Consider the following 18,199-nt stretch of genomic DNA (forward strand, 5'->3'; position numbering starts at 1 on the left):
CCTGAAAGCCTCTTCTGCAGGCTCTGTTTCATCTGTTTCTCATTCCTTAGTTAATTCATACAACTTTGCATTGTATTTTTACTTAGTGTTCTTCATGATTACTCTCTGCCTATCAGCACACAGACTAAGCACACTAGCAGTGAGGCTCCAGGTCCAAAGCTTCCTCACCAGCAGAGCTAAAAAGACATTGTAAATATTGCAAAGGAATTTGAAGGACTTGCATATAGGGAATCCAGCTTTTTGTTAATCAGTGCTGGAGATTTGTTTTTTTTTCAAATGTAATAAAAATACTAGTGATAAAAACAAGGTTTAAGGGTGGTTTTATCTGACTGAATTAGAGGGAGGAGTGTCTAGTGAAGCAGAAGGGAGATGGCAGAAAAGAACAACTAAATTCTTCTCTGAAGATAAACCCTGAATGGGAAGCACTGTATGTTCCTGTTAAAGGGATAGGTACAGTCAAGGTTTATAAAACCTACATGTGATACACAGAAGGAGCCTCTGCTTCTGTAGCACCTTTCATCCAAGGATCTCAGAGTTCTTCACATGCATTTAATGAAGGAAGCGTCATAACTCTTCTACAAGGCAGGTAGGTACTATGCCATCTTAGAGATGGAAGATACTGAAGCACACAAGGTTAAAGCCTGGTCTACACTACAGAGTTAGGTCAATGTGAAGCAGCTTATGTTGACCTAACTCTGAGCGTCTACACTAAAATGTAGCTCCCAGTGATGTAACTCTCCCATTACACCGACTTAATAACTCCGTCTCCGCAAGATGCATAGTGCTTAGGTTGATGTAGTTAGGTCAATTCCTTGTCAGTGTAGACACTTCACTGCTTACACTGACTGTTACTGGCTTTCAAAAGCGGTCCCACAATGCCTCACGCAGACATTTCAATCAGTGCAAGCGCTCCTGGTGAGGACACGCACTGCCAACACAAGGAACGTAGTGTGGACATTCAAAAGTGATGTAATTACTGTGGTGGGTGTGCGACAACGTAACTTAGCTTGACTTAATTTTGTAGTGTAGACTTGCCCTAAGTGACTGGCCCAGATTATATCTCATTAAGTGACAGACCTGGGATTGGAACCCAGCTGTCCTGACTCTCATTCCCCAGCTTTTGATCACTAGACCAGTGTTTCTCAAATGCGGCCACCAGGGGCTTTTCTTGTGGCCTCAGCCTCCTGGGCTGTGACTGGGGGGAAGGAGAGGGCAAAGCAGTGGCCCCTCCCCCTCTCTGTTGCTCCTGGATGCACTGACTTGGTGGTGGCTGCTGGGGCTGCAAGCAGAGGTTGAGCCCTGCCCCCTCTGGAGACAGCTGGGGCACAACGCTGGAGGAGCAAGCAGCTGGTGAGTTCCCCACCTTCCCAGGGGCGGGGCGGCTCAGGCTTTGGGCTTCACCTCTGGGGTGGTGGGGCATTAAGCTCCGGCGATGGGGCTTCGAGCTCCAGTCCTGGGCCCTGGCTGCGTGGTGGCAGGCCCCAGGCTCCAGCTGCATGGCATCGGGCTCCGTCCCTATCCCACGGCCATGGGGCTTCAGGTCTGGCTGCAGGGCTTCAGGCTCTGGGCCCCCACTTGGCCCCTGCTGCCTCCCCCGACCTCCCCATCCAGGGCTTAATTTGTCCCCAGGCTTGCCATGGCTGACTAAGTCTGCTGTGAAAAGTGATACTTGTATGTTTGTTAATATCACTTTTCACAGCAGACTCACTAGCTAGCAATAAATAAATTTCAGTGATTTGGACATGTCTATGTGCCGATTTATTTGTTTTTCCTAAAGCTAATTAAGTCTGTTAGGAAAAAGCGTCAGAGCAAGCGTTGGTGGCTGCACTCTGAAGCCACCAAAAAAATTGTCTTGAGAATCCCTGCCCTGGGCCATGCCCTCTGCTTGACCTATTGCCAGATCTTTGCAGGGGCACGGGGTACTGTGGAACTAGCCATTGTGAAGTCTCTTCTGCTGTACATTTTTTACCCATAGATAACAATGGAGGCTGCTTCTGTGCTGATTTGCTAATGAGTAATGAGCTCTTCCCGTAAGGAGGCTTGAGCCATTCCTATGCACCATCAGAAGGAAGGCTTGATGCCCTCCTGAGTTTAAAAAATGCTGGTCAACCTTATGACTAATAACAAATAATAAGTATTATTTATTTTCTTCAAATCACTGTGAAAATAGTTCTTTATATGATTTAGAGCCGTGTAAACTAAGATAATGATAAGGGAATACAAATGGCATAATTAGTTAGGTATATTTTGATTTTAAGCCTTGTTCTGAAACATCAGGTATTGGCCATTATCAGAGGCAGGTTACTGGCTGGGATGCACCAGTGGATCTGGTATTGCAGATCTTATAGTCAGCCAACCCTCAGCTATAGTGTGTGGGTGAAATCCTGACCCTATTGAAGTCAATGGCAGAATTCCCAATTCTTCAATTGGGGCAGTATTTAATCCTTATACTTTAATATTTCTCCATTGTCAGCCCAGAGTAGATAATTGGATTTGCGGGTCCCCAGAGAGGGTATTGCAAAGGGTTGAAGGAGCAACATACATGGAAATACTGACAAATGGGTCCAGAGTTTAGCTTATGGAAAGCTGCTGTTTCTCCACTCAGACTGGGAGCTCTTCCCACTAGTGATTGGACTAGACACTAGCCCCAAGCTGCACTGCTGCTTCATTAATTTTCTTTGTAGGCCAGTCTAAGAAAATGGGCCCTGTGACCACATGGCTGTAGGCTCATGAAAGGCAGTATGTTTTTTCTGTAGGAATGAGGTGACAAATGGCTCATAATACCTAGAATCACTTCTTGCTATTTCATTCACTTAATTCTGACAAGATGGAAATATTCCTGAAGTACATTTCAGATTGTTCTTGTTGCTAATGTTTTATACACATTCATATTTAGCGACTCTGTATATTTCAAGCACTTTATCTCACATCTCTCAGACAGTATATTATGCTAAGCATCTTAACATATCCCACTTGCCCTCTCTTTCACTGTCCATCCATTCATGACCTAGCGGAGGAGCTATACAGCGCCATGTGAAAGATCCGAGTTCAGTTCAATCCTGGTGACTCATTCCCAGGCCGGCAGCTGCTGAGCCATCTGGAGAGGTAGCATGCCCAGCTCTTAGTTTTGCAGAGAAAGGTGGGGAGAGGAGGGATTTCTCTGGCCACTTCAAGAGAGGAGGTGAGAGGCTCCATGGTGAGTTGTGCTCTTAGCCGATAGTGGAGTTGTTGCCAAACAGGCCCTGAGGGTGTCTGGTGTAAAATAGGGATGGAGAAAATTGAGGCTGCTCAGGTATTTGAGAGGGATGGGGAGAACTCATTCTTTCTCTCTAAATAGGTAGAATAAAAGGAGGAATCTGACTAACCACAGAGGATAAACATCATGTCAGTCCTGACACATCTTGAGTGAATTTGTAACAGTAATGTGTCTATGTATAATGGCAAGAAAGTTTGGGGGGCATTCGTCACATCAGATGTAATTTTGTTATATCCCAAGGGTTTCTGCCCTGACTTCCTGCATGCTGGATGAGAAATAGTTACATGGATTGTTGGAAGGCAATAATCTCTAATCAACTATCACATTTGGGAGGCGAGAATCCTGGTTTTAACCTGTAGATCTTCTTATACAACCACAGTGCCAAGCACCGTGGTACCTACGCACTAATAGTTCCCCTAGTGTGCTTTGATCTGCACTGATTTGAAACAGGAATTGATTGAAGTGCACTGTAGGGAAATTTTAGTGCATGGTAGCAGCGAGACATGAACTCGTAGTGAGCAGCAGGCTAGTGTGGGGGTACATTTACACCCCAGCTTGCCACGAGCCAAGTATTCATGTAGATAAGCCCTTACAATTACTCTGTCTTTTAGGAGGGGTAGATGATAGGAAATGGCCAGATTTTGCAACAGAGCTCGGCACCCCACACACTGAACTGTGTTAAAAATCTAGCCATAAGTGTCAGTAGGAACTACTGGAGGCTGAGCTCTTTAAAAAATCTGGCTCCAGTTGTGGGTACAGAGCACTGCAAATCTGTTCCTGGGCCCTTTTGAAATTCTGGCCCCATGAATCTTTTCAGTCTGTGACAGAACTTATCTTGCCTCTTTACATGGTGCTCAAATCAGTTTATGTAATAAATATTAAAGCTGCTGGCAAGACCCCCGGGAATCACTTTTATCATCAATCCCAACAATAAGTAGTTTTGTAATGCCCCTGTTCTTCATTGTGAAGCATACAGACACCTCTCCTGTAAAAGTCTAGGCCAGAGTTACTCTGCAGAGTCACTCTTTATTTTGGTAATTAGGATTAATCCTGGGATTTTGAATTCCTGGTTATAGTTTACTCTGATCTCAGAGATGATAATTAGCAGTGTGTTAATCTGTCTAAAAGCAATGTACGTGCTGTCTGCTCTAAGCATGTTGAGCCCTTGGTACAGTAAGCACATTTTAATCATATCTCTAAGTGAGGAAAGGAGTTGGATGAGAACCATGGGCTTCTAACCCATGTGTCCCAAGAGAGAGCAGTTTCTGTTTCGAACACCCAAGAATGCATTTGGGCTGTACTGTTCCGTGCAACAGAATTAAATCCATGTAAATCCTGTTCCATTCCCCAGAGAACTTCTGAAAACAAGTCAGTATCAGACAAATCAAACTGGAGAAGTGAATATTTTATCAGGCTTATCAACTATTATCCCATTAACGATGTTGCAATTTCTTGCGCTTTGTAGTTATATTTTCTTATTGTCCTTTCTTAATTAGTCTTTGGGTCATTTATAGTAATTTATGTTCAAAGCCTGGAAGAAGTTAATTATCTTGAGCTGCAAAAATAATACTTGCTTCAGGGTTTTCCCCTATAATCTGCCTTTATACTCACTGAAAGGTTATATATATATATATACGCGTATATATATATACGCATATATATCCACTGCAGACGGTCCAGACAAATGACAGCCGTGCAAGCTGCCCAGTGTCCTGCAAATGTGCCTCAATCCTGACCCATCTAATAAGTGTGGTGGATAGATTAGTCTCCAGGCATCCTTCCCTCTCTCCTGAGACTGCCAACAAAGAAGCCAGGTGTGCTGATTGTTTGATGTCCTCATTCCAACACTGTAGATGCCCCAGTCTCATTTCATGTGAGCCACCGATCATGATGTTTCATGCTGGTCTGGGGCTGGATTTGATCTGAAACCTTAGAGGTAAAAGGCTCCTTTTTTATCAACAATCCCCTGGGTATCTAAAATGTAAATATAGATATAGAGTATGAACCAAATTCTGCCACTGAATATTGAGTTCCAGTGACATCAGTGGAAGCTGAGAGGTCATACAGAATTTTTCACTCCTGTATATATACACCTACATATAGCATATATAGCTTGATGTGGTAAGAGAAGGAATTGACTGGAATCTTAATCTGTTTTGCACTGTAGTGTATGAAGCCTTTCTGTTTGAATTCCCACAAATGTGTTCTTGATTTTTGTGTGTATTATTCATATACCTAAATAAGTGATTTCAGCGGAGTTCCCCTAAGTAGTTATGATATGACTTTTGTATCAATATCAAAAGAATTCACCAGCCCAAATTCAATGCTGGTGTCAGTGAATTTGGTCAATCATGATTAGCAGTAAGTGATTATTAGAAGAAATGGAAAACGTGTTACTGATTATAAGAAAAAAACTTTGTTTGCTTTTTGCTTTTGGAGAGGGGAAGAAGGGATAAATAGGAATAATAATTAGGATACTGAATGCTTATAATAACTTTCAACTGAGTATCTTAATGTTTTACAGAGATGAGTAAACTGAACTGAAGCGTGAGTGACTTGTCTAAGGCCACATAGTGAATCAATGAGTAAACGGGGAATAGAATCCAGTTCTCCTAATTCCCAGACCTGCTCCAGCTCCTGAATGAAGAGGGGAAAATGCATAAGGAAGGGAGATGTTAACAGAAACTAGAGCTATGTAAAATAGCAGCCACATATAATTCAGAAAGGAACAAATTCAGAGCTGACTTAGACCCCATGCAGTCCCAGTGGAAATGCACAAAGTATAAGTTAGCTGTGAATTCAGAACGTATATGCAAACATATGCATGATGAACATGACTGTTAATCACATGCGTCTTGCTCAGTCATAAATCTCCGGAAGTCAGGAGCACATCCTAATTGAAACTAGAATTCCATTTAACAGTGTTAAGTTTTTTGCTGACTACCAGCTTCTAACAATTTTCTTTTTGCGATAATGCTTGCCTTGAGTAGAAGCACAGAGGGCATGATCTTTCCTTCAGTGAATTCAAAGGGAGTATCTCCTGGCAAGAAAATGTGTCCGACTTGGCCTTGGTCTTCAAGAGTGGGGAGGAATTCCTAACATTTAGGAAGGAAGATACCAGGACAGTTTGTATGGAGGCCCCGGTTAAAGAAACCCAAGCCTTCGTTTAAATTACAGGCCATACCATTGATGAGGATTCCATTATATAGGGTTTTAAAGATCCAAAAGCTGCACTGGAAATTGAAGAGAAGCAATTTACTTGACAGGACAGAAATAATAATTAATAAAATAAAGCCATTCTGCCTGGCATTTTCTCCTGTGCTAATTAAAGCTTTCTGAAAGAAACAAGAAGAAAAAGGTCTTGGGGATTCTTAAAACAGAGATACTGAAAAAACTGCCCCATCATTAAGATGGTGCATTTCCACAAAGGATGCTTTTTTCATAGATACAGTCTGCTGATTAAAAGTCTTGTAGGTTTCCCACCAGTAGAAGTTGCTTAATTACATTTTATGCATGCTCTCAGAGTACCTGTATGGTGAGAACCTGACAAATGGTCTTCTGAAAGCAAATCAATTCTGTTCTCTTGGGCTTTCTTGAATATACATGCTGTCCGGAGCCTGAAAAGCTCAGCAGTGGCATAAGAGGAAGCCAAACAGTGGGGCGCCAGTTAGGCTCTATGGTTCTGTGAAAGACTTTGTAGCCTCATGTAAAGAAAAAGAAGAATGTCATTGGCTGTAGTGAGTAAATGGAACCTTCTTGTCTCCTTTGCTCTTGTCTCCTTATAAATAAAGCATTGTTGTCCATCCTTGGCATTTGCCGTTCATTGTGATAAATTGGTCTTGATGTGTCTGACATTTTAACCAAGTTGTTTAATGGTCTATTTCTGAAAAGACAGACCTTGCAATAGTTTACATGAGCACAGGATATCCAGGTTTGACGGTCACTGTCACACACTACATTAACCATTTCCTTCCCAAGTGTGTGAAGACTGGAGAAGAATAGAAGGAACTAAACATTTTAGTCACATAAGTCCAAAGCATACTAAATTCTGTAAGCAAGATTTGAGACCGTCCTGCCCATATAAAACCAAGCATGATTTGCGGCTGCTACAAGGAAACCATTTCATGGCTTGTGCAGTATGTTAAGTCCCATTGCATTTGAAATGTTTTGTATCTCTAAGAAGAAGCTTGTAGAAATGCTGTTGGGTATTTCTCCAGTACTCTCACTTTGATTTTGTTCAATTTCTCTCTCTTTTATACCTCATTTTGTGCTGAGTAGTTGGCTTCAGTGCAAAGATGCAAAGATCACTTGGACTCACAGTAGCCATGGGGGCCTGGCTCAGTGCGAAGAGTTTATGAACTGTGACAAGTGACAGCTTCTGTCTTTGCGTCCTGCAAGTTCATCTGGTCTAATTTACTTTTTTTTAATGTCTCTAATTACTCAGTCAATGAGATGATTAACCTAATTCTTCTACTCTCCATGAATAGAATTCTTCTGTCCCTACCTTCCCCATTCCTCCTGCTCCCCCGGGCTGTTTGGCTGCTACAGACAGATGGCTAGAGTAGTGCCCACAATTAAATTGTGAATACTACATAACCTTCCTGCAGGTCAATGATCACATTGCATTACAATGTCAGTTGTCATTATATGTTCTCTTCCTCAAAACCAGATGTGCTAGGGAATATTTCCCACTCCCTTTGCCCCCATGCCAAGCCCCACTTATGGTCTTCTCCTCCTGTATTATGCACAGACAGGAGATTGTCTTTGAAAATGTCATTTTGAAACAAAATGTTGAAATGGCTCATTTTGAAAATGTTGAAACAAAATGTTTTGACGTTTCCAATTTGTAAAACGGTTTTTTTTTTCAGCTGAAATTGCTGAATTCTATCCAAATTCATGAATAGTTTCAGTGCACCAAAAATGTACAATATTAGCTTTCTTTCTGTCTTCTGAAACTTCCCCAGTGCTCCAAGACTTATTAAAAATCAATATTAATGGTCTAGCAAGCTCCTATGCCAGTTCTTTTAAAACTCTTTTCTGGACCTGCTGATTTAAAAATGACTAACTTTAGTAGCTTCTGTTTTACATCCTCCAGAGAAACTAGTTGAAATGGAAGGAGGGTTATCATCACCATATGATGTGACAGCATCATCTGCTTTTTCCCCAAATACAGAACATAAATATTTATTAAACATTTTTTTTGCATTGTTATTGATAATTCTGCTATTTCCATCTGGTAATGGAGCACTACCATTGTCAGGATATTTTTGTTCCTAATATTTAAAAAACAAAAAATGCTCCTTAACTGTATTGTGTCATAGAGTTCTCCTTGTGTCCCTAGGCTTTCCTTATCAATTTTCTGCAATTCCTAACTTTTGATTTATACCTATGAATACAATCAAGTTCCCCTCCCTTCCATTTGTTCTATATTATTATTTTTATTTTTTATAGCTGCTTTTCTTCCCCTGTAAACCAGGCTGTTTTTTAACCATCACAGCCATCTTCCTCAATTGTGGCCTTTCATTGTGGTCTTTTCTAATTTTTAGCCAACTATAGTTGGATGTGTGCAAAATCTATGAGTTTGTGATTATCTTGTCTACTTAACTCCCTCGTCTTAAAGGGGAAATCTCTCTTGCTTCATGAAATTCAGAAATTGCTGTACAAAAGAAATTGCAGCAAAAAAAAAAAAAAAAAACCAACCAAACAAAGCAAAACAAAAAAACAACAACCCCCACCACCACATTAGCTACTAGTAGATCAATTAATAATAATAAATGTGTCAGATAAATTATTTGCTGAATATTTAAATAAAAATCAGTTCTGAAGTTCTTTTATTGTGATGTATCTGCATTTGACTTTTGGTATTCTAAACATGCCCAATTCCCATTGATATCAATGGTCTCTGCCACTTATTATAGGAATTTTACCTGGATATCACTTTCAGAATTTGGCCACATTAAATTTACTAAAGCAATATCTCTTTAATGTCTACTGCTGTTTTCATATCTACATTTATTTTCCTTGTATTTTCTTTTTTTTTAGCCAAACAAGTGTGCCCAGCTGAAAAAATTAGCTGTGGAGACTCAAGCAACAAATGTATCCCATCATCCTGGAGATGTGATGGGGAAAAAGACTGTGAAAGTGGAATTGACGAGGCTGGTTGCACTACTGGTGAGTTATAATAATACCTAATATCTATATAGCAGCTTTCTTCCAAAAGGCTCTTAAAGTGATTGATAGATTGCGTTGAATGGATGACTTTTCTCACCAACAAATTCCACAGTCACTCTATATTGACAATGCTATTCAGCAGATTTTAGGAGGAGAAATGAAGGTTAACATCTCCAGTTGGAGCTACTTGAGGAATGTAGAGTAGATTTTGTGTACAACTGAGTATTCTATTGTCACTCTAGTAGAATGCAGTTACAGCTACAGAACACAGCTGGAATTTGGTTAAGATATACTGGTTAGCATGCATACTCGTGCAGAAAGTGCTGTAGGGGCATAAATGGGCAATAGACAATGGGTTTTGTGTGTTTTCCTAAAGACAGCACACTGCCTCAGGTCCCATTCTGGATCATGGATGTATTGCTGATTCAGGGGGAAAGAATGCTTCCTCCTAAATCACCAGCATCACTTCTTGCAGATTTCAGAGTAGCAGCCGTGTTAGTCTGTATTCGCAAAAAGAAAAGGAGTACTTGTGGCACCTTAGAGACTAACAAATTTATTTGAGCATAAGCATTCGTGAGCTACAGCTCACTTCATCGGAAGTAGAAGCACTTCATGCTTCTGTTTGTCATCATACACCTTACAACATAAAATAAATTGTTCTCTATGTCCATAGTGAAGTTCCTTTTGCCACTGTACATGCAGCTCAGCTCAGGATTTGTGTTGCACAAGAAAACAAGCACATTTTTCATGGTGTATTTCAGCAAAAACAACGAGGAGTCCTTGTGGCACGTAGAGCAGGGGTTCTCAAACTGGGGGTCGTGACCCCTCAGGGGGTCGTGAGGTTATTACATGGAGGGTCGCGTGCTGTCAGCCTCCACCCCAAACCTCGCTTTGCATCCAGAATTTAGAATAGTGTTAAATATATAAAAAAGTTTTTAATTTATAAGGGGGGGTCGCACTCAGAGGCTTGCTATTTGAAAGGGGTCACCAGTACAAAAGTTTGAGAACCACTGCCTTAAGAGACTAACAAATTTATTTGAGCATAAGCTTTCGTGAGCTAAAACCCACTTCATCAGATTCATGGAGTGGAACATACAGTAGTGAGGTATCAATACACAGCATGTAAAAAGATGGGAGTTGCCTTACCAAGTGTGGGGGTCAGTGCTAACAAGCCAATTCAATTAAGGTGGAAGTGGGCTATTCTTAACAGTTGTCAAGAAGGGGTGGAAATCACTTTTTTAGTGCTAATGAGGCCAATGTAAACAAGGTGACCCATTTCAAACAGTTGACAAGAAGGTGTGAGTATCCTCAGGGAGAAATTCTTTTTGTAGTGGCCCAGCCACTCCCAGTCTTTATTCAGGCCTAATTTGATGGTGTCCAGTTTGAAAATTAATTCCAGTTCTGCAGTTTCTCACTGGAATCTGTTTTTGAAGTTTTTTTGTTGAAGAATTTCCACTTTTAAGTCTGTTATTGAATGTCCAGGGAGATTGAAGTGCTCTCCTACTGGTTTTTGAAAGTTATAATTCCTGATGTCAGATTTGTGTCCATTTATTCTTTTGTGTAGAGATGTCCGGTTTGGCCAAAGTACATGGCAGAGGGGCATTGCTGGCACATGATGGAATATATCACATTGGTAGATGTGTAGGTGAACGAGACCCTGATGGTGTGGCTGATGTAGTTAGATCCTATGGTGGTGTCCCTTGAATAGATATACAGACAGAGTTGGCACCGGGGTTTGTTGCAGGGTTCCTGAGTTAGTGTTTTTGTTGTGTGGTGAGTATTTGCTTCAGATTGGGAGGCTGTCTGTAAGTGATTACTGGCCAGTCTCCCAAGGTCTGTGAGAGTGAGGGATTGTCCTTCAGGATAGGTTGTAGATCCTTGATGATGTGCTGGAGACGTTTTAGTTGGGGGCTGTAGGTGACGGGTAGTGGCGTTTCAGTATCAAGTATTCTTCTTTGAATGCTTGCTCATGTCGATTCTATTCCAGGTGTGTGCACACCCACATTTGTGGTCATCGGAGATTTTTGCCTTAGCGGTGTCTGTGGAGCCAGTTGTAGCGCCCCCTTGAGTGCCGCACTCATGCATCGGTATATCAGGCTCCACCGGCCCAACGCTCTCTCAGTTCCTTCTTACTGCCTGTCGGTCGTCCTCTTGGCGTACTCCCAGTTGCCTGCCTCGTGGGAGCGCTCCCCATCGCATCTCCGGTCCCCCTTGGCACTGGCACCGATCACCTCGCTCCAGGCACCCGTCTCCGATGGCAACGGTCAGCAAACAAACCCAGGCGTTGGTGGCCCCACCATGGTCGCTGGAAGGGAATTCTTCCGACACGGAAGCTCAGTTTAGCCCCTCACCTAGACTGCACCAGCACGAATAGGCACCTGAAACCACGTCGACAGCACCGACTTGGCAGCACGGCCAGTGGCCAGTGCACTGGCCTTATTGTGGTGCGTGGGAATGCCAGTTGTGGCAATGCCCCCTTCGCACTGCTCATCGGCCGTCACCTCAGAGCAACAGCTGGCGGCGCTGACAGCACCAGGCTCGGTGCACGAGCCATGCTCGGTGGTCGAGGCAGAGGGAACTGCGCTCACCCCTAAGCTTCCCTCCCCTATGGGGGAAGATGCTCCAGAGCCTTCCCTGGCGGTGCAGTCATTGTCCTCATCCCCAGATGAGGTGGTTGCGGGACCCTCAAGGGCCAACCTGCCGGATGCTTTCAAAGAACACCAGGCCCTGCTATGGCGGGTGGCCAAGAACTTGGATCTGGAGGTGGAGAAGATGGCTGAGCAGGCAGACACCTTTTTAATGTCCTGTCAGCCTCTACCCCAACCTGTGTTGCACCATCAGTGCATGATGGTGTCCTTAAGATTGCCAAGAGCCTCTGGCAAGCTCCTTCCTCCATTCCTCTCACCTCAAAAAGGGCCAGAAAACATACTTTGTCCCGGCCAAGGGGTTTGAATACCTCCATACCCAGCCTCCAGCTCGCTGGTGGTCTCTGTGGCCAATAAAAAAGACAAGCAGGGGCATACCAGTTCAACCCTCAAAAATAAACAGGCCAAAGGGTTGGATCTGTTTGGAAGAAATATTTATTCAACAGCCAGTTTGCAGTTCCCGGTGACGAACATGAGGCCTTCTTGGGCTGTTACAACTTTAACTTATGGGACTCCCTCCATATGTTAAAGGAGTCCATTCCACAGGGTTTGGCCCAGGAATTTGGCACCCTGGTGGAGGAGGGCACTGTGGCTGCCAGGTGCTCCTTCCAAATGGCGTGGGACGCGGCAGAGTCAGCAGCTAGGGTGGTTGCAATGGCAGTGGTTATGAGGCACAGCTCCTGGCATCAGACTGCAGGTCTCTCCCAAGAAATGCAGACCTCCATCCACGACCTCCCATTCAATGGGAATGGTCTCTTTTCTGACCAGACGTATGCAAGGCTGCATGGCCTAAAGGACACTGGGGCCACCCTTTACTTGCTGGGCATGCATCCACTGCAGCCTGCGAGAAAGCAGTTCCAGTTGCCCTCGCCTCCTAGGCCTTGGCAGTCTCATCGGGGATCTGCAAGAAGAAGGGACAGAGACACTAGTTTCAGCCACTGTCACCCTTCCTCCTCCCACTCACCCACGCAGCCCGGCTCAGCAAAACACCCCGGGGGCCAGAAACGCTCATTTTGAGGGTGCGGTCGAGAGCGATGCCCCAGTCACCTTCCAGGATCCATCTTTCCTCGAGCGTCTTCATATCTACCATTCGGCGTGGTCCAAGTCACCTTGGACTGTTGGGTGCTGGACATAGTGTCTCATGGTTATACCCTGCAGTTTTCCGCCGGCCCTGCCTTCTACCCCCGCCCCCATCTCCTCCTTCCCGCCCCTCTTCAGGGACCCTTCTCACAAGAAACTCCTCATTCAAGAGGTTGAGAACATCTTGCGCATGGGGGCAGTGGAAGAGGTCCCTTGCGACATGAAGGAAAAGGGTTATATTCCTGCTACTTCCTAATCCCCAAAGCAAAAGGGAGCCTCAGAGCCATTCTGGACCTGCGACACCTCAACAAGTCTTTCAGAAAGTTGAAGTTTTGCATGGTCTCCCTGGCCTCCATCATCTCCTCCCTGGATCCGGGAGACTGGTACGCCGCCCTTGACTTGAAGGACGCCTATTTCCATATCTCCATATTCCAAGGTCACAGACCTCTGTTTTATAGTGGGCGAATGGCATTTCCAATTTACGGTATTCCCCTTTGGCCTCTCATCGGCCCATAGGGTGTTCACAAAATGTATGGCGTCAGTGACTGCTTACCTGAGACGTCGAGGGATCCAGGTCTTCCCGTATCTTGACAATTGGCTCATCAAGGGCAGGTCTCGGGAGCAAATGCAGAGGAGCCTCGAGAAAAAATCCTCCTTAATATCCATCCAGCAAATAGAGTTCATTGGGGTGGTTCTCGACTCCATACCTTCCGGAAGCGCATTTTCAGGCCACGTCAGACTTGATCTCCCATGTAAAGAAACACATGCTCACCACGGCTCACACTTGCCTGCGGTTTTTGGGCCGCATGGCTGCGTGTACATACGTGGTCAGCCATGTTTGGCTCCATCTCGGCCTCTGCAAGCCTGGCTAGCATCCATCTACATCCCCAACAGGCATGACCTAGACTGGATAGGCTGGGTGCCAGGCCACATCAGGTTGTCCCTGGATTGGTGGGTGGACCCAGGGTCAGTGTTGGAGGGAGTCCCCTTTGTGTCCCTGTTGTTGACGCTGGTCTCCAATGCTTCAGACCTGGGCTGGGGAGCCCATCTGGGCAAGCTGAGCACCCAGGGCTGCTGGTTGCGGGACAATCTGGCCCTCCACATCAACATCAGGGAGTTAAAAGCAGTTCGCCTGGCCTGCCAGGCTTTTTTGCCCCACCTGAAGGGCAAGGTGGTAGAGATCCTGATGGACAATACCGCTGCGATGTATTACATCAACAGGCAGGGCAGTGCTGGGTCTTCAGCTCTTTGTCAAGAAGCTCTCCGCCTTTGGGATTTTTGTGTGTGGCATGCTATTCATCTGATAGCCGCACACCTGCCTGGGACCAGGAACGTCTTAGCAGATCACATCAGCAGGACTTTCCCGTCTTGCCACAAGTGGTCACTCCATCCGGAGGTGGTCAGCATAATCTTCCAGGGGTGGGGGCCTCCCCAGGAAGACCCGTTTGCGACTAGGCAGAACAGAAAATGCCACATGCCCTGTTCATGGACAGGGGCTCCCTATCAGACGCCTTTCACATTCCATAGTCAGGGGTGCTGATGTATGCCTTCCTGCCAGTGCCATTGATTCACAGTGTCCTTGTGCAGATCAAGCAAGACAGAGCGAGAATTATCCTAACAGCCCCTGCGTGGCCTTGCCAGCACTGGTTCGGCACGTTGATGAGCCTTTCAGTAGCAAGTTAAAGAAGTATGGGCTGGATGAATGGACTATAAGGTGGATAGAAAGTTGGCTAGATTGTTGGGCTCAACGGGTAGTGATCAATGGCTCCATGTCTAGTTGGCAGCTGCTATCAAGTGGAGTGCCCCAAGGGTTGGTCCTCGGGCCAGTTTTGTTCAATATCTTCTTAAATGATCTGGAGGATGGTGTGGACTGCACCCTCAGCAAGTTTGCAGATAACACTAAACTGGGAGGAGAGGTAGATATGCTGGAGGGTAGGGATAGGATACAGAGGGCCCTAGACAAATTAGAGGATTGGGCCAAAAGAAATCTGATGAGGTTCAACAAGGACAAGTGCAGAGTCCTGTACTTAGGACAGAAGAATCCCATGCACCGCTACAGACTAGGGACCGAATGGCTCGGCAGCAGTTCTGCAGAAAAGGACGTAGGGGTTACAGTGGACGAGAAGCTGGATATGAGTCAACAGTGTGCCCTTGTTGCCAAGAAGGCCAGTGCCATTTTGGGATGTATACGTAGGGGCATTGCCAGCAGATCGAGAGACGTGATCATTCCCCTCTATTCGCCATTGGTGAGGCCTCATCTGGAGTACTGTGTCCAGTTTTGGCCCCCACCCTACAAGAAGGATGTTGAAAAATTGGAAAGAGTCCAGCGGAGGACAACCAAAATTATTAGGGACTGGAACACATGACTTATGAGGAGAGGCTGAGGGAATTGGGATTGTTTAGTCTGCGGAAGAGAAGATTGAGGAGGGATTTGATAGCTGCTTTCAACTACCTGAAAGGGGGTTCCAAAGAGGATGGATCTAGACTGTTCTCAGTGGTAGCTGATGACAGAACAAGGAGACTGATGACAGTCTCAAGTTGCAGTGGGGGAGGTTTAGGTTGGATATTAGGAAAAACTTTTTCACTAGGAGGGTGGTGAAACACTGGAATGTGTTACCTAGGGAGGTGGTGGAATCTCCTTCTTTGGATATTTTTAAGGTCAGGCTTGAGAAAGCCCTGGCTGGGATGATTTAGTTGGGGATTGGTCCTGCTTTGAGCAGGGGGTTGGACTAGATGACCTCCTGAGATCCCTTCCAACCCTGATATTCTATGGTTCTATGAGTCCCCTGCTGCAGCTGCCTCTCTGGCCGGAGCTGCTGTCACAGACCACGGCAGCCTTTTGCACCCTAACCCGGCAGCTCTGCACTTGACGGCTTGGCTACTGTATGGCAAAGTGTGAACGAATGGGCACGCTCAGCCCGTGTTCAGCAGGTCTTGCTGGGTAGCAGGAAACCCTCCACCATAGCGACTTACCTGGCTAAATGGAAAAGGTTCATGTGCTGGGCCTAGGAATGGCATATCCAGGCCTAGCAGGCCCTGCTGCAGGAAATCCTGGATTATTTATTGCACCTCAAACTCCAGGGTTTGTCCCTATCATCAATCATGGTCCACCTGGCCGCTATCTTGGCTTTCCATCCTCCATTCCAAGGCAGGTCGATCTTTGCTCACAACATGACAGCACGTTTTTTGAAAGCTCTGCCTGCACGTCCAGGATCCCATCCCTCCCTGGAACCTGAATCTTGTGTTGTTGAGGCTGATGGGGCCTCCCTTTGAGCCTCTGGCTTCCTGCTGTCTCCTGCTTCTCTCCTGGAAGGTTTTATTCCTGGTCATGATAACGTTGGCCTGCAGGGTGTCCAAGATCAGAGCACTTACTTTGAAGCCACTCTATACGGTCTTCTACAAGGATAAGCTCAGCTGCAACCACACCCAGCATTTCTGCCCAAGGTCGTTTTCTAGTTTCATACTGGCCAGGACATATACTTACCCGTCTTCTTTCCAAAGCCTCATGCGTCAGATGAGGAGTGCAGGCTACCACCCTGGACGTCAGGAAGGCACTGGCCTTCTACATAGATAGAATGAAGCCATTATGTAAGTCAACACAGTTGTTCCTTGTGGTGGCAGACAAAATGAAAGGTCGCCCAGTGTCTGGTCAGAGGATTTCGTCCTGGATCATGGCCTGCATCTGCTACTGCTATGAGCGGGCGAAGGTGCCTCTGCCAGCTATCATGACAGCACATTCGACTAGGTCATCAGCTGCCTTCCTGGCACAGGTACCAATCCAGGAGATCTGTAGGGCGGCTACCTGGTCATCTGTCCACACATTTGCATCTCGTTATGTGCAACAAGCTCGAGGTGACGCTGGCTTTGGCAGAGCACTGCTGCAAGCTGCAAGATCGTGAACTCTGAGCCCACCTCCATTGATACTGCTTGAGTCACCTAGAAGGGAATTGACTTGAGCAAGCACTCAAAGAAGAAAAAATGGTTACCTACCTTTCGTAACTGTTGTTCTTCGAGATGTGTTGCTCATGTCCATTCCATTACCCTCCGTCCTGCTCCTCTGTCAGAGTTGCCGTCAAGAAGGAACTGAGAGGGCGTAGGACCGGTGGCGCTTGGTATGCCAACGCATGAGCACAGCACTCAAGGGCGCGCCACACCCAACCGTATGACTACTGCTAAGGCAAAAATCTCTGATGACCGCGTATGTGGGTGCGCACACACCTGGAATGGACATGTGCAACACATCTCGGAGAACAGCAGTTACAAAAGGTAGGTAACCTTTTTTTTAGTGGATCGTATTCATAAACTAAACATACCGAAATGAGCCATTAAATAAATGAATTTAGCCCAGTACCATTTTTGATCATTCTTTTCATTGTTGCAGGTTCAAAAGAACAGCAGTAACATAGTCACATAGGAAGGCTTGACATGGCTCACCAAACTGATCTATAAGTATAAATTACATTCTCGTGACGCATTTTTCAAAAAGCCTAGGTCCCATTGTCTGCACTGCCCCTCCGTTCAGACTAAGGGGGTGTGAATAGTAGTGCACACCAAAGTGCTGAGCTACTCCCCCGTGTGGATGCTGTGGACACAAACTTAAAAGGTCCCAAGCTCACACTAATGTAGTCTCTGGTGTGCACAGCTATTCACACCCCCCTTCGTCTGAACTGCAAGGCAGTGTAGAGATGCCCTTAGAAGCCTAAGTCACATTGACTTTAACTGAGACTTAGGCTCCAAAGTGCCTGCCTCACTTTTGAAAATGTGACTTAGGCTTTTTAAAATTTTTTACCCATTGTCTATATGTATGTCTCAATATAAATTTCCATAAAAGTACATACTAAATGCATTTTTCTTTTGCGCTGAAAGGAAATTTGGTTTAGAGGATGTTTCAGCTCCACATCAGAACCACTTATTTCTTGAAAAGGTGATTTTTTTTGAGTGCTGAATTAATGATCTTAAAACAATGTTAGGACTAAAACCTGCAACCCTCACTTTAGTTGCACTACTTACGCAAACAAGGATTGCAATATTGAGTCCATTTTTAATA

At 45.1% G+C, this 18,199-nt stretch overlaps 1 protein-coding gene across 3 annotated transcripts in view; it reads left to right on the forward strand.

Annotated features, from left to right (window-relative positions):
• LRP8 (LDL receptor related protein 8) overlaps positions 1-18,199 on the forward strand; it is a 271,670-nt gene that overhangs the window by 181,428 nt on the left and 72,043 nt on the right. For all 3 annotated transcript variants that reach the window (XM_007062181.4, XM_027824600.3, XM_043553147.1), the window contains one exon: positions 9,299-9,427. In XM_007062181.4, the coding sequence (XP_007062243.3) occupies positions 9,299-9,427 (129 nt within the window). The remainder of the gene's footprint in view (positions 1-9,298; positions 9,428-18,199) is intronic.

Source organism: Chelonia mydas, chromosome 8 (assembly GCF_015237465.2).
Source record: "Chelonia mydas isolate rCheMyd1 chromosome 8, rCheMyd1.pri.v2, whole genome shotgun sequence".
Lineage (NCBI taxonomy): Eukaryota > Metazoa > Chordata > Testudines > Cheloniidae > Chelonia > Chelonia mydas.